The sequence below is a fragment of the Netta rufina genome, assembly GCF_964035555.1.
Source record: "Netta rufina genome assembly, chromosome: 2".
In the NCBI taxonomy this organism is placed as follows: domain Eukaryota; kingdom Metazoa; phylum Chordata; class Aves; order Anseriformes; family Anatidae; genus Netta; species Netta rufina.
In genome coordinates this window covers 140035765-140052197 of record NC_140124.1, presented here as the reverse complement: position 1 = coordinate 140052197, position 16433 = coordinate 140035765, and the positions used below count along the sequence as shown (strand labels likewise).

At 39.4% G+C, this 16433-nt stretch overlaps 1 protein-coding gene across 1 annotated transcript in view; it reads left to right on the top strand.

Annotated features, from left to right (window-relative positions):
• The window catches only part of ANGPT1 (angiopoietin 1), a gene marked incomplete at both ends in the record, with an annotated part of 194545 nt that overhangs the window by 121287 nt on the left and 56825 nt on the right, over positions 1 to 16433 (top strand). The window contains 2 exons of the mRNA XM_084282716.1: positions 1595 to 1722; positions 10501 to 10602. Of these exons, the coding sequence (XP_084138842.1) occupies positions 1595 to 1722; positions 10501 to 10602 (230 nt within the window). The remainder of the gene's footprint in view (positions 1 to 1594; positions 1723 to 10500; positions 10603 to 16433) is intronic.

Sequence of the window (16433 nt, the reverse complement as noted above, 5' to 3'; positions counted from 1 at the left end):
AGCCTTTTGTTTTTCTGTACCTGGAGAACAGGGTAATCTTACAGTTCAAGAATGGATCTCACTGTTTTTCCATTTTTGCTTTTTCACAAAACCACTGAAGCAAAACATATAACCTTTTCCTCAATTTCCCCATCTGTGTAATGTTATTAATGTCATTTCATCTTGCAGTAATTTTCCATGCTAATATTTTGCTTTGAAGTGTTCAAAGGTGAGATAGTATATCAAGCTGCAAAGCTTTGGCATTGCTGCATACCAGCTTATGGCCCAGATGGTCCCACATGCTGTGCAAGGCTGTTGCTCTTTTGCACACCATTATCATTAAGCGCCAAATTTTCAGTATGGGCCACTTCATTGAGAGTGAATAAGGCGTAGTCCCTTTTGTATCTATAAGTCACACTTTCAAGCCAAAAAAAAAAAAAAAAAAAAAGTTTTCACCAGACAATGAGTGTGTGTGTAGGACTTAAATGTTGTTTCCTTATTGTAGGATTAATGAAGTGCTGGCCTGAGCCCTGCACAACACTTAAGGACATGTTTAACTTTAAGAATCTGAGTAGACTGATGGATTTCCATGGGAATACTGATGTGCTTAAAGTATGTGTTGTTGGAATGAAGTCATATCCTTTCTGTATCGTGTGGGGTCAGGCTACTTTTGTTTGTGAAAGTGAAGGGAACATTCTCAGATGTTACTCTTTCTACAGGGTATCTCCTGTCTGCTCAAGATCGGGATCCTCAAACAACTTGCCCTCTTGATTTCTCAGCCTAGACTATATATGTGGTCTGCAACATGCAGGATCAAGATCTGCACTGGTGTTCTAATATTAATTGTTTTCCTGCTCTGGGCCATAAAAAGACTAAATGTGATGGACTTCAGTAGCATTGATTTTTTTTTTTTTTTTCCCAATAAGTTGTACCTAGCAATTTGTATATTGCAGACATCAACATAATGAAATAATTCTCTGAAAAAAAAAAAAAAAGAAAAAGAAAAGATAATCAGATAATCAAATAACACAGCCTCTGGGCTGCTCAAAAGGCAGTACTTCATGAAGAAAGAGCATAGGCTCTCTCCTTCTGGGGTTCTGTGTTGCTGTCTCAGGTGAAGCCTGTCTCGGATCACAGCACTGAACATGCTTGTCCACCTCCACATGCTGTTGCTGGGGCGTTCTTTGGCAAACTCCCAGATAAAGCTTTAGTCAGGCACAACACTTGCAGCTCCACAGACCTTTGCACTCAGAAGGAATCCACTGTGTTCATCTCTCTATAGACAGGATGCTCTGTTTAGCTATTTGCATTGTGACAGACTTCTGCTGGTGCCTCCTCTGCCATCTGTCTGAAAGTTTCATAGTAGTTCTTTAACAGAATTTAACAAATACATTGACTGTAGAAGGACCACAGTATAGTTATTACTGTGCAAGTTTAAAAGGAATGCAATGTGCAAACGTGAGTCTCTTTGATACAGAAATGCTTAAGATTGCTGATAACTTATGATAACTTATGATAATATGATAATATGATAATATTATCATATATGATAATAAAATATTATCGTAATATGATGATATGATAACTTATGTTATCATATTTTTCTCTTTTGCAGTTTTACTTAAGAATGCAAAAAAGGAGGAAGAAAAGCCTTTCAGAGACTGTGCAGATGTATACCAATCTGGTTTTAACAAAAGTGGGGTCTACACTATTTATATTAACAATGTGTCAGATCCTAAAAAGGTAAGGAAAATACTTGTTTTATTTTCTTATTTGTTGATGTCATGTTGCCCTGGCCTTAAAAAAACATTTGGTACCTTTACAGAAGTTCTCATTCTTCAAACTATTGCACTGATATAAATAACCTGTGTTGTATTCCAGCTTGAAAAAATACAATAGAATAAAGCAGAGGATAAACTGTAGTATTCCAGACATTCTTCTTTCCCCCTGACAGATAATCCTTCCTAAATTCTGACATACACTCAACAACCAACTCACTTCCTCCCACTCAGCAAGTTTAGTTGATTCAGACTATGGCCACAAATAAGTCTGCAATAACATACAGAAGATTATTATCTTCTATCATAAAATTATTATTTTCTTCTTTGATATTAACTTCTATTACAACATGCTGTAATGAGGAAGCTTATAGGGAGATGATCTAGTAGCAGAGAAAGAAATAGCAGAATGAGTAGGTTTAAATATAGATATAAATTGTACTTTTCTTGTAGGGAATAGATATTTGGCTGCAGAGAACACAAAAAAAGCTAAATATTAGCCCTGTTTGAAATGATGAAACACGTTTTCTTGTCCTTCTCTTAAAAGATCCTTGGGATTTTTTTTTTTTTTGATGAAAACAAAATATTTGAAAAAAATAAAAATGAAAGAAGACTTTTTTTTTTAAGAATGCTTTTGGGACTAAGGTGTATGAGCCAGTTGAGGCTAGGAAGCTGGAAGAGTAGCCTAAACCTAATTTACACATGGAGAAATTCCAGCTTGTCCTTCTGTCAGAGCACTACTTGGAGTAACCAACAACAAGGCCATGTGCTCTTTACCTCCAAGAGAAAAATACAGTGGTGTCCTGCAAGTGGGCCAGACAGGAGGGAAGGAACTCTGCAAACAAAACAAGGCAGTAACGAATATTACCAATGTAACTCTCTATTGGCATTTTATAATTATACTAAGATATTTAAAATGTATTTCTAAACTGAATTTGGTTTTATTATAGGCCTTTGGAAGCCTGTGAATGTCAAGTCATTATAGTTTACTAATGAATTAGGATTCATTAAACCATGAGTTTAATTAGGATGGGAGATTACTATGAGCAAAGGTCAATACAGCTCTGATTAATATGAATAGACAATTAACATGACATGAAATATGGAGACACTCTTAAACATTACTGAACAGGTCAAGAAGAATAAAAGTAGTTCTGTAGAATCTGTGCAACTCAAAACAAAGATGTTACATCAAAGTTGGAATTGTATATACAGATTAGTATTGGATTTTCTTAGCCTTATTAAAGTTCATAGACAACCTCCAGAAGTTGGACTGCATGGAAAAACAGCGGTTACCTGAAAGCACTACAACACCGATGCTCCTGGTATATTTACCCTAAACATCCTCCACTGGTAACACAAAGACAATGGCACTATGGAAGCTATTCTGTGTTTCTGCTATATCACCATTTGCAGACACTGTTATCAATCAATACAGGCAGCCCAAATCAGCTAGTATCATTGAATTATTTTTTTCCTGGAGGTTTCCTGTTTTTAGCAAGAAAATGTGGGAATGTGTGTCAGTATGCTGAGGGGTTTCTGCTAGCACCTGTTTCTGTCTTGCACTAGTGATAACACAGCAAGAGCTGATCCTGAGCATGTTCCTGTTAGTCAAGTGAGGAGTCTGATTGCTTTAACAGATGTTTTTTCAGACATTAAGGTTGTATTAGCACTCTGCAAGTTAGTGCTGTGCAGAGATAGCTGAACTAATTCCAGCTGAGATAGCTTAAAAATCACATCAGTGCAGCACTGTGCCAGGACTAATTAGCCCAGAGGTAGCACCATACTGACACAGTTAGATTACTCCAGGACCCAAACTAATATCCCGATAGGTATTCTGTGGAGACATACTCACGTGTTTAAAGCAGGCTTAGTTACCTGGAGTATCACAATGCAATGCACAGTTCTGACATGTCTTAAGAGGACTAATATATTGTTGCCTTCTGTAATACTCACAACCACTGTTAACTATCTCATTTATAGTAATTTTATATTTCGTGTTACAAAAACAGACCTTCATTTTATATTTCCTAAGGGATACTTACTAGCATCCTGACATACACTAGAAAATATCCTTTCATCATCTATATAAATGTTACTGTCAGTTCTATTTTTTTGCTCTTTATTACCTTCCTTACCATTTATATCCCTCATTTTTATATGCATAAAAATGTAACTTGCAATTTTTCTTTCATGTCTTCAGCTTCAACAGTTTATTAGCTTAAAGTGTCTTCAAACCCTGCATCAAAAATAAGTGAATCATTTTTTAAAAAAGGACCTTAATAATATTCCATTATTATTATTATCATTATTTAGAAGGGAAGAGAAAAAATCACAGAATCACAGAATTTTCTAGGTTGGAAGAGACCTCAAGGTCATTGAGTCCAACCTCCAACCTAACGCTAACAGCCCTCCACTAAACCATATCCCTAAGCTCTACATCTAAACGTCTTTTGAAGACTTCCAGGGATGGTGACTCCACCACTTCCCTGGGCAGCCTGTTCCAGTGCCTCACAACCCTTTCAGTGAAGAAGTTCTTCCTAACATCTAACCTAAAACTCCCCTGGCTCAACTTAAGCCCATTCCCCCTCGTCCTGTCACCAGGCACATGGGAGAACAGGCCAACCCCCACCTCGCTACAGCCTCCCTTGAGGTACCTAAAAAGAGCGATAAGGTCACCCCTGAGCCTCCTCTTCTCCAGGCTGAACAAGCCCAGCTCCCTCAGCCGCTCCTCGTAGGACTTGTTCTCCAGGCCCCTCACCAGCTTCGTCGCCCTTCTCTGCACCCGCTCAAGCACCTCCATGTCCTTCTTGTAGCGAGAGGCCCAAAACTGAACACAGTACTCGAGGTGCGGCCTCACCAGAGCTGAGTACAGGGGGACGATCACCTCCCTAGCCCTGCTGGTCACGCTGTTCCTGATACAAGCCAGGATGCCGTTGGCCTTCTTGGCTACCTGAGCACACTGCTGGCTCATATTCAGCCGACTATCCACCATCACTCCCAGGTCCTTCTCTGCCTGGCAGCTCTCCAACCATTCCTCTCCCAGCCTGTAGCTCTGCTTGGGGTTATTGCGCCCCAGGTGCAGGACCCGGCACTTGGCCTTGTTGAACTTCATGCAGTTGACCTCAGCCCATCGGTCCAGCCTATCCAGATCCTCCTGCAGAGCTTTCCTACCCTCAAGCAGATCGACACACGCACCTAACTTGGTGTCATCTGCGAACTTACTGAGGGTGCACTCGATGCCCTCGTCCAGATCATCGATGAAGATATTAAAGAGGACCGGCCCCAGCACCGAGCCCTGGGGGACGCCACTAGTGACTGGCCTCCAACTGGACTTGGCTCCATTCACCACGACTCTTTGGGCCCGGCTATCCAGCCAGTTTCTAACCCAACGAAGCGTGCGCCAGTCCAAGCCAAGAGCAGCCAGTTTCTTGAGGAGAATGCTGTGGGAGACGGTGTCAAAAGCCTTGCTGAAGTCAAGGTAGACCACATCCACAGCCTTTCCCTCATCCACCCAGCGCGTCACTCTGTCATAGAAGGAGATCAGGTTCGTCAGGCATGACCTGCCTTTCATAAAGCCATGCTGACTGGGCCTGATCGCCTGCTTCCCCTGCAAGTGCTGCATGATGACTCTCAGGAGGATCTGCTCCATGAGCTTTCCTGGCACTGAGGTCAAACTGACAGGCCTGTAGTTTCCCGGGTCTGCCCTCCGGCCCTTCTTGTAGATGGGTGTCACGTTTGCTAGCCGCCAGTCGATTGGAACCTCCCCTGATAGCCAGGACTGTTGATAAATGATGGATAGTGGCTTGGCCAGCTCCTCTGCCAGTTCCCTCAGTACCCTTGGGTGGATCCCATCCGGCCCCATCGACTTGTGCACATCCAAGTGCCGTACCAGGTCACCAACCAGTTCTTCATGGATAATGAGGGCCACATCCTGCTCCCCATCCCCTTCCACCAGCTCAGGGTACTGAGTATCCAGAGAACATCCGGTATTGCCGCTAAAGACTGAGGCAAAGAAGGCATTGAGCACCTCCGCCTTTTCCTCATCTCTTGTAACTAAGTTTCCCCCCGCATCCAGTAAAGGATGGAGATTCTCCTTAGTCCTCCTTTCTGTGTTGATGTATTTATAGAAACGTTTTTTGTTATCTTTAACGGCAGTAGCCAGATTGAGCTCCAGATGAGCTTTGGCCTTCCTAATTTTGTCCCTGCACAGCCTCGCAACATCCTTATAGTCCTCCTTAGTGGCCTGCCCACTTTTCCAAAGCTTATAAACCCTCTTTTTCCTCCTAAGATCAAGCCACAATTCTCTGTTGAGCCAGGCCGGTCTTCTTCCCCGCCAGCTCGTCTTTGGGCACGTGGGGACAGACTGTTCCTGCGCCATTAAGACTTCCCTCTTGAAGAGCGCCCAGCCTTCCTGGACCCCTCTGCCCTTCAGAACCACCTCCCAAGGGACTCCACCAACTAGTGTCCTGAGCAGCTCAAAGTCAGCCCTTCGAAAGTCCAATACAGCGGTTTTACTGGTCCCCTTCCTGGCCTCGCCAAGAATAGTGAACTCCACCATTGCGTGGTCACTCTGCCCAAGACAGCTCCCGACGATCACGTCCTCCACCAGTCCTTCTCTGTTTGTGAAGAGAAGGTCTAGCGGGGCACCACCCCTGGTAGGTTCACTAACCAGCTGCATCAGGAAGCTATCTTCCACGCTCTCCAGAAACCTCCTAGACTGCTTTCTCAGGGCTGTGTTGTGCTTCCAGGATATGTCAGGGAAGTTGAAGTCCCCCACGAGTACAAGAGCTGATGATTTTGCAACCTCTGTCAGCTGCCTGTAGAATTCCTCATCCGTCTCCTCATCCTGGTTCGGCGGTCTATAGCAGACCCCGACCAGGACACTAGCCTTGTTGTCCCTGCCGATCCTAACCCAAAGGGACTCGACCTTGTCATTCCCAACCTCGAGTTCTACAACCTCGAAAGACTCTCTAATATAGAGAGCCACACCACCACCCCTTCTATGCTGCCTGTCCCTTCTATAGAGCTTATAGCCAGGCATTGCAGCACTCCAGTCATGAGACTGGTCCCACCACGTCTCCGTGATGGCAACCAAGTCATAGCCTGCCTGCTGCACGATGGCTTCCAGCTCCTCCTGTTTGTTACCCATGCTGCGTGCATTGGTGTAGATGCACTTCAGCTGGGCCATTGCCTTATCCCCCAGCCTTGCCATTGTTCCCCCTGGCACAGCCCCAACAATCCTAGCCTCAGCCCCATCCCCCTTCCTACCTAGTTTAAAGCCCTCTCAATGAGCCCTGCCAGTTCCTGGCCCAGGATCCTTTTTCCCCTAAAAGATAGGGACCCGTCTGCGGCCATCAGGCCAGGTGCCGAGTAAAGTGCCCCATGATCAAAAAACCCAAGATTTCTGCGTTGGCACCAGTCCCGGAGCCACGTGTTTAACAGGTGGGCTTTCCGTGTCCTCTCTGAACCCCTCCCTGCCACCATAGGGATGGACGAAAACACCACCTGCACTCCCGCTCCATCCACTAACCGACCCAGTCCCCTAAAGTCCCTTTTGATAGCCTTGAGGCTTCTCTCTTCGATGTTATCACTGCCCGCCTGGACTATCAAAAGGGGGTAATAGTCAGAGGGGCGTACCAGGTTAGGAAGCTTCCTGGCAAAAAGGGGGGAGAAAAAAAAAAAAAAAGGATTGCTTTAAAGTACTAAGCTAATTGAATGGCTGACTTTGGAGTCTGTGTGTGTGTGCGTGCAATGCCTCATGGTGTTTGACAGATGATTGTCCTTGGGTCATAGTGACAGCAAAGGCAGTAAGAGTCCTCTCAGTGTCCCGTAAAGCTGAGGTCAGCTACTGGGGAAACAGTGGCTGATGAGAAGGGAAGGGGCAGTGAGGGTGAAACTGTCACTGTTTAGGGAGCTGAAGGAAGCCAAGGGGACAGCTCTAGGAGTGCTGATAACATTTTCCCATGGTATTGGACTTTCTTGCTACTTGCTCTAACATCCTCCAAAGTTATCAAAAGGATGACTTCTACTAACTTCTGTGTGAACTGCACTGAAAATGTCATGTTAGTAGTGGGGTGTTTATAGCTGTGTCCTTACAACTCTGCAAAAATTCTGTGTTGGCATGAACTCAGTCTTCAACCCCTTCTGCCCTGCTTTCTGCCTGTGGACTGCCTACCAGCTTCACATTGATGACTTCTCTGAGTGTATCTGCCAGAATTTTAGCCCGTTGACTACATGCAGACCACATACACTGTGGAGACTGTGATTCTGGCATGCTTGCCAACATCCTTGGTATCTGCATAGTAAAGACATTCCCTGAATCGCAAATGGCTGATCTTGAGCTTTTTGCTATAGGCCAACAATGTAGACTAGTGTGCAAGCACTTACAGTACAGTATAAGGTAATCTCTCTCCTTTTGTCTACTTTAGAATTGTTCTGATCTTTAAATGGTTATTGTAATGTTTATAATAATTTAGTCCATAGAGTTTAAATATGTACTATATGTACATATGTAAATATGTACTAACAATCCCATATGTACTAATAATCACATATCTAATATGCTTTAATATGCCTTTCAATAGCTTGGGTATTTTTACCCATGCATTTAAGGAAGGCAGTAGTGCACTGCTTTGGATACCTTTTTAATCTAAATTGGGTTCTTTAATTGATGATAGAATCTACAGATGAATAAAAATTCTAAATCAGTTTTCTTCCTCCTTTTCTTTTTTAGTAGAGGATTAAACATCAGAACATGTTAGAAAGTTGTTTAATGGTTGAGTGCTCTGACCTTGTCTGGGACAGAAGCCAGTCCAGGACACTTGTTGGCTAGAATTATAAGCAGCAAACATCTATAAGGAGCTTGGCACTCCTGCTAATATGGCAGGTGTTTGCGTCTACCACCATGTAAAGTGCCAGACCACACAATGAAAGCTAGTGAATTACGTGCTGCTGTAAATCTTTCTTTCACTATAGTTTTCTCTTTTAATCTGCTATATTATTTAAAAAGTACCGGAGTATTCTAATAGGTATTTTGTTATATTTTTGAATAGAAAAAGACTTACACTTTTTTTTTCCTATCTTTAAAATAAGTAGTCTTAATACAGATGAAGATTTAATGCTTTAAAAATTGGCAGAGGATTCATAGCAGCTTGAAATGACTTATAAGGAAAGTGAATCCATCATTTAGAAATTCTCACTATAAATCAGTCTAAAAAAAAATAAATCCTGTAGATAAATGTTTTGACTCACAGTGTCTTCCCTGAATGAGGAACAGGGCCAAGAAGTTTGTCAAGCAGTCATGAGTGTTGTTTTTTTTTTTTTTTTTTTTTTTTGTGGTTTCTCTAAATCAAGTTCACATGCTTGCACTGTTCAATATTCTGTTTCCTTCCTCTACCTACACTGGGACTTCATTTGGCATGCCTAGAGCAACTTAAAACAAAAGCACTTGCACAGGATTACTATGACAATGCTTATGACTAGGAAATACTTCAAATTGTTTTGCCTGAGGGTGGAATATGGCTGTCTAAGGAAGATTTTTTATTTAACTGTATTGGATACTAACCTTCAATTTGGCAAAGCAACTTAAAGCTTTAAGTTACTGTCCAGTGTTGCCTTGTTGATGGGAATGCCAGAAGCTAAGCAGGTAGATGACACCTCTTCGACCTTCTTACATATGAACATCTTTCTAAAAAAGGTGATTATAACAATACAAGTGCACAGTCAAGTGAAATTTAGGATAGCTGCAGTGCCATTATGTGATAGATGAATACCTGGGAATGAAAATTTGCTTCAATGAGTAGCACTGAGAGACTTAGTTGGGTCTTAAAATCAAGTGTCCTATAATAATGAGTACTATCATTTGCCACACACCAAGAAAAGTGAATGGCTAAGCAGTGTTCATAATTTTTCATAATTTATTTTGTATGATTTAAAAAAGATAATGTAATGAGTGGAAAAATAATAAAAAAATAATATCCGTTTTTAAAATTTAAGATTGTTAATAGATTTCAATTGACACAATATTCTAACATTAAGCTTCAGCAACACTGTTAAACTGTTAAATTACCCTTAATACACAGACTTTCAATATCAAAGTTAGAATTTTATCAGTGCAATGATGGCAGGATATGATCTTAGAGGTTCAGCACAGGTGTTAGTGTGATAAGACCTCTGTACTTGAGTCTGTTCCTATGTTCTCTGTCATCCACAAAACAGGCTAGACTGAGATCAATTATCTGTGTTTTCAGACACTGCCTGACACACTGACACATTACAATGCAAGTCAAACCAGAATAATCTCATCTTTGCTACATTTTGGACCCCTTGAATTGGTATTTCCTGTAAGAATTCCTAAAGCTTCTTTCTTAGAATGTGATATAACTATAGGGAACATTATTATCACTGAAAAACACACCTCTGTTTGGAAGAAGGCAGAAGTTTCAGGGGAACTGCAGAGAAAATACAGAAGGAACATAAAAGGAATGTGAAGAGGAAAACTGAGGATGCTGAGGGAGGTGATGGGGAAATATTCTTGTACAATATGCTGAACGAATAGGAAACTTTACAGGGATAATTACTCTGAACATAAGAGCTCAGAATGTTCTAATGAGGGTTGTGAGAATGAGGCATGAATCCATAGGAAAACAGACTTCCTTAATGCCATTATTCACATTTTCGCCTCTCTAAAATGACAGAATTCCAAAGCAAGTATCTCTTCTTTTTTTTTATTACTGCACAGGTCTTTTGCAATATGGAAATAGCTGGAGGAGGATGGACAGTTATACAGCACCGAGAAGACGGGAGTTTGGATTTCCAAAAAGGCTGGAAAGAATACAAAATGGTAAGGTGAAAAATATGGAATAGCTGTACAGTTGGTTACATTTCAAATAGTACTGTCAATTAGTACTGTCTTATGCTGATAGGTCTGTCTATAATGGTCTGATATAGTCTTTTATGAGCTACCTTTTTCAAGTCTGTTAGTTTTTTAAAGTCATAATATTATTTTTACTCAACTAGTTTGGTATTATTTCCCATAACGTAGGCTTTCTGTCAGATCAGTTACTAAGTTTAAAATGAGGTCATGCTCAGGCATAAGCAGTAAAGAATATCATTGTCTGCCCTTCTGAAGTTTTGACTTGCTTTGATGTTAACGTGTAATGAGGATGAGATGATGTTCCTAATCCATAGATGTTTTCAGCTAAGGGGAGCTCCTTCAGAACTTGGAGCATCTTAGATAGGAATGAAGAGTTTTACTGGGGTCTATCCCAAGCCATACAACACCTCTGCCAATCAAGCCAATGCACTGGAAATGTTGATACTTCAGATAAGATTAAAAGAAAATAAATAACTTACCAAATTACAGATGCCATGACTTTATCTGGCTATTTTCCCATTGCAAACTCAAAAAAATTTTACTCCAGTCTAAACAACTTCTGAACTTTTCATTTGCTCCATGATCACACTTCTTGATGGAGCTTCTCCTTTTCTTTGAGTCCCTATGGACTGGCTTATATTACAGTGACATTCCCAATGAAATTTTCAGAACTATGCAATCAGCTTGGAATAGGAAAATCTTTTTTCCAATGTTTTTCAAAAAACACCATATGAAAATAGAATTTAGAATGTTTTAATAAGAAAGCAATCTTACATCAGTAATAATTTATATGGGAAAAAGTTCTTTTATGGAACTTATTATTTCAGAAAAAAAAAATCAAATTATTTAACAACCAAAATGTCCTTTTGGATTCCATGGATCCTTTGTTTTCAATATTTGTATATCACTGGAAAATATAAGCTACAGGGATAGAATTAGTCATTTGGATTCAGATCTCTCCTACTATGGAAAGTTAGACGATGCAATCTATTTCATAATATATGTGAAGTAAAAATAATATTGAAATAACAAATATTTTTGAATTTATTTTCAAAATTGAACACAATTTTTTAGAATTCATACAGAATGAAAAATCAGATTCTGTTTGGAGTTTTAAGTTAGCAGAAAATATGAAAACTATTCTACTCTATTTTGATTTGGAGTCAAATAAATTTTAAAACATAATTTATTTGGGGAACCAGAAATTTTAAGATTATCTTAGTTTTACTTACAAGGAAATTAGAATTTGTATATGCAAACAAACTAGCTCTCTACATATCTGTTGTTTGAACTTATAGACACTACATTAGTTATTTGAGATTTACTCTGGTATTTTCTCCTGAAAATTTTCTTAGACCACTTAAAAATAACAGCTCTTCTATTTAAAACTTTCCTTTGCAATGGTATGAACCTGTTAACAGTTATGAAGTTTATGTCTGGTTCATGCAGTCTGAATTCATTTTGCTTTTCCTTACAGATACCATAGTCTTTCTTATAAGAGATACTTTTTTTTATACCAAATAAAAAGGATCTGTTTTGGACTTTTACTGATAATTATCCTAGGAGTAATGAGAAAAGTTGGGACATAGGTTTGTCTCTGCTTTCTGAACCGTTCTACTAAAGTAACTAATTGAGGTTCCTAGCTGCGAATATTTTATACGAACAAATATTGGATGATGGAGGACAGTGGAAACTCTGCAGATTACTGAAATATGATGGACTATGAGCTTCAAGAACATCACTGATGTCATAATTTCCTCATTATTCAGAAAGTGTGTCCAGGTTTTATTAGATAACATCATAGCTCCTTCTTGACATATCTACCTGCTCTTTCTTCCAAAGGAAGTGAGGTAGTATGGTAGGAGATGCAATGTTTCTTAAAACGAGTTCAGACATTGCTTTCCAGATTTGCTAAAACATTCTTGTTTTGCTAGTAGTTCACTAGGGCCTCTAATCTAACTGAAATAAACAATATCATAACAACATAATATCAACAATAATAAGTCTCTGGGGGTTCTTTTACTTTCAGTGCATTTGGTTCTTATTGGAAAAGAATCTTGAAAACTGGGAAATTTTCAGTTACAAACAGCTACTGACTGACAGCTTTTGAGCTGGGACTCAGGCCACCAGACTGCAGTACTGCAAGTACCCTTAGAAGTTACTGGCTTGTCTGGTTTTAGGAGGCCATCGCACATTTTCTCTGACTATAAACTGAGGTCCTTATAGCAGGTAACTCATAAAGGGTGTATCATAGAATGAATCATAGAATAGCTTGAGTTGGAAGGGACCTTAAAGATCATCTAGTTCCAACCCCCCTGACATGGTCAGGGATGCCACCCACTAGATCAGGTTACCCAGGGCATCATCCAACCTGGTCTTGAACACCTCCGGGGATGGGGCATACACAGCTTCTCTCAGCAACTTGGCATAATCTCTGCAAAGGTGAGTGACAGCACTGCTGGGTTACAGGAATTACCCAGCACCAATTCACCCTGCAGACAGTCTTTGAGACGATCATTGTCTTTTATTCAGTTTCATGCTGGTGCCTTCAGTGTATATAGAATTACCTGAGTTTCTGTTCAATTTTCCAGACACCAACACAGGAAACACATTGATAGAGAGATAAAGTAGCTATAAATATTTCAAAATTAGGAAATACACAGCTCAATCCATACTTGAATAAGCAGAAAGTCAGTGATACTGCAATAGTAGTGGCATTAACATTTTCTTCTTTTTCTTTTGGCTCCATTGCTGCAGGTGTCCAATCTCTACTCTGGAAAATAAAATCAAACATTCTTTGGTACCTAAAACAGTAGCTGATGAATAAAAATTCTCTTATTCACTTCTATTCTGCTATACAAGACTAGCGATGCCATCTTCTTTCTCAGTGGCAAAAGTGCTTACCAGTATCGTTCATTTTTGGCCTCAGTCATGTGCCATGCAGTATAATTCTTGCATTCACTCCTAAGAACTCATTTCTGACTACAAATTCTCTTCAACAATTTCACTTTTAAATATTCAGATATACAAATTTGAAGAATTTCAGAGGGAATCCTTTGAGTTCCTCCTCCTGTCCTTTTCTTACCAGTATTTGCAGTGGATTTTCCATGTTACTATTTGTTTCTTATGAGAAACATTTAAAGTTGAGCATCAAGTAATTCCTTTAACAACAGCAGCTAATATCACCCTGAAGCAGGTTTCTACCATTTTTCATACTTCCTTGTTTGAAGTGGGAATTAGAGTTATGACTTCTGGAAAGAGAATGTCTTAAAAAAAAAAAAAATTGCTTACCTGAGCCACTTTTATAAAGGGGGTTTCTACAGGCTGAATTTCTAAGGCAGTTTCTGGCTTTTATTAGGCGGTCATTAGCAATAATCACATCCAAACAAAGTATTAGGTCATGTGCTAACTTGGCTATTGAGACTCCTTGCTCAAATTCCAGATTTTCAGTTCTTGGATAAATATACCTTTCCCAGTCATTGTCTCCATTTCTGCCAAATTGGGTGATGGATATTGGATTCCCTATTCTCTAGCCTTTCAGCATGCCTAATTTAAAAATTTCCATGAATCTCACAGAAATTATTCCATGCTCAATATCTAAACATTCACTATCAGTTTCCTGGAGGGGTTCTAGGGAGCCAAGTCAACTGGGGTCTTCCTCAGACCTTTAAAATATTTTCTTTCTTTCTGTCATTGAGTAAAGACTCTCAGTAGGTATTTGAAATTGCATGCCTTGGCCAGCTCACAGCAATCCTTTTCCTTGCCATTTTTTTTTTTTTTTTTTCTCCATGCATGTCAGTATTTAACTGTACTGCATGCCTTTATTGCTACAGTATTGCCATTTCCTTTCTCTAATGAAAAAAAGCTATCACTTTCTTAATCGTTCATAATGTCATGATCTAGATTGGGATCACAAGTGTATATTAGATCCACAGCTGCATTTCTAAGCTTTATGGTAACTACCCCCTATCTTCGTGACCAGCAGCTGGTTTTCTTTTGTTTTTTTGAGGCAAGCATGAACTACAGCAGTAAATTTCACACCCCCTTAACCTCATGTTCCTGATTAGTATCTGAGTCCAACACCAGTTCAGTGCTTAAAACAAATGTGCTGCCAATTTATCTTAAAAGTCATCACTAGCATCTGTGCATGCCCGAAAAGCACATCTACATTTCATTTGTGTTGGGATTTCTTTTTTTCTTCTTAAAGATGCTGGGTCAGATTGATCTTTAGCTCCATAGTGCCTATGTGGTAAGATGCCAGAGTAGGATAATTTTGACTTTTTTATGGCCTAATGAGAGCTGGACCATAGAGGTGGTTATCAGAACTTTCTCAGGAAATATTTCTCAATGCAGCTTTAGTGGGCATTTGGATTATGTTATCTGGAATAATCTGACTTTTGTCAGAGCCTCAGTGAACTATAACTGGTGTAGCAAGTCTTGTGAGCCATGTCTTATGCTTACCTAAAAGACATCTGAACTCCTCTATACATTGTAAGTACATCTTTAATTTTCTTCTTGGCATGATGAAAATGAAAATGAAAACCTTTTTGGTATGGTTACTACACATCATTTCTGTGAGTAAGTTCTTGCTCAAAGATAAGTCTCTCCCAATTTCTTGAAGACTGTCTGTCTTGCGGCAGTCAAATTAATGGTTAAGTTATTCACCAGTCCTTGCAAGTCTGACTGTAAGCTGTGTATTTAGGCTTCTGAGTCTGCCTGAACTATTCATAGCAAGAGCTACTGCTCCAACAAAGATTTTACTTCTGTCTGCCATGTTCATTTTGAAAACTTCCAGACATCACTTACATTTAATTTTTATTTTCAAAGTGTCTAGCTCCTGTTTTAGAAGGTGGTCTCCTAACTCCTTTTGTGGTCTCCAGCTATTCCTATGTTCACTTTTGGTACAATTGTTTCTGCCCACCTTTCAAATTATCTCCAAATTCTGACTTTTGTTTTGTTACATATTGCCTCAGTAGCAATATTAACTTGATTTTTTTTTTTTTTTTCTAAAAATAAGTCCTCACCACAATTAACATTGTGTTTGACCTGAGCCAAGAGGCAAAACCTCAAGCTGTTGTACTGTTCCCTTCTGGAACATTAATTGATGATGAATATTTCTCTGTTGCAATTTTGTCCATTTACAAAGAGTATGCAGATTCCTTTTTTCCCCAAATACAAGAAACAGTGAAAAAAAAAATACAGACAGAGCTCTGCCCCCTTCCTGTCATATTAGATTATTATGTTCATCACTTTCTCTTTCAAGTGAGACAGACTGTGTAAAAAGCAATGCACAAGGCACATTTTTAAATTGTTTGTGCATGCTTTATGATTCTTGTTCCATTATTTTTGTGGAGAACAACTTTAGATGCACATGTGTTTATTTTTAAAACAAAAAATACATAAACCATATGGCCTGGCTGAGTAGAATATTCTTGACAAAAAAAAAAAAAAAAGACAAATTTGAATGCTCATGTTATGAAAAAAATATATTTTGTAGTCCTCAGTTTCATTAAATCTAGTTATTCTAAATTAATTATATATCTTCTTGTGGGTTATCAGTAATTAAGCTGTTATGCATTGATATGGCCACAAAATCTTTACACCACTTGTACAGTAGTCTAATTTTACTGACACATTTCTGTATTTCCATGTTCTTTGAAACAGAGCTCACATACTATCAAATAACAGCTCTGGAGATGGTTACAATACTCTGTCTGTGACTATTCCATATTAGATGATTTTGTCAAAAGCACATTTTTTGAATCTTCATTGATGCTAATGTTTTCCTTTTAGGATAA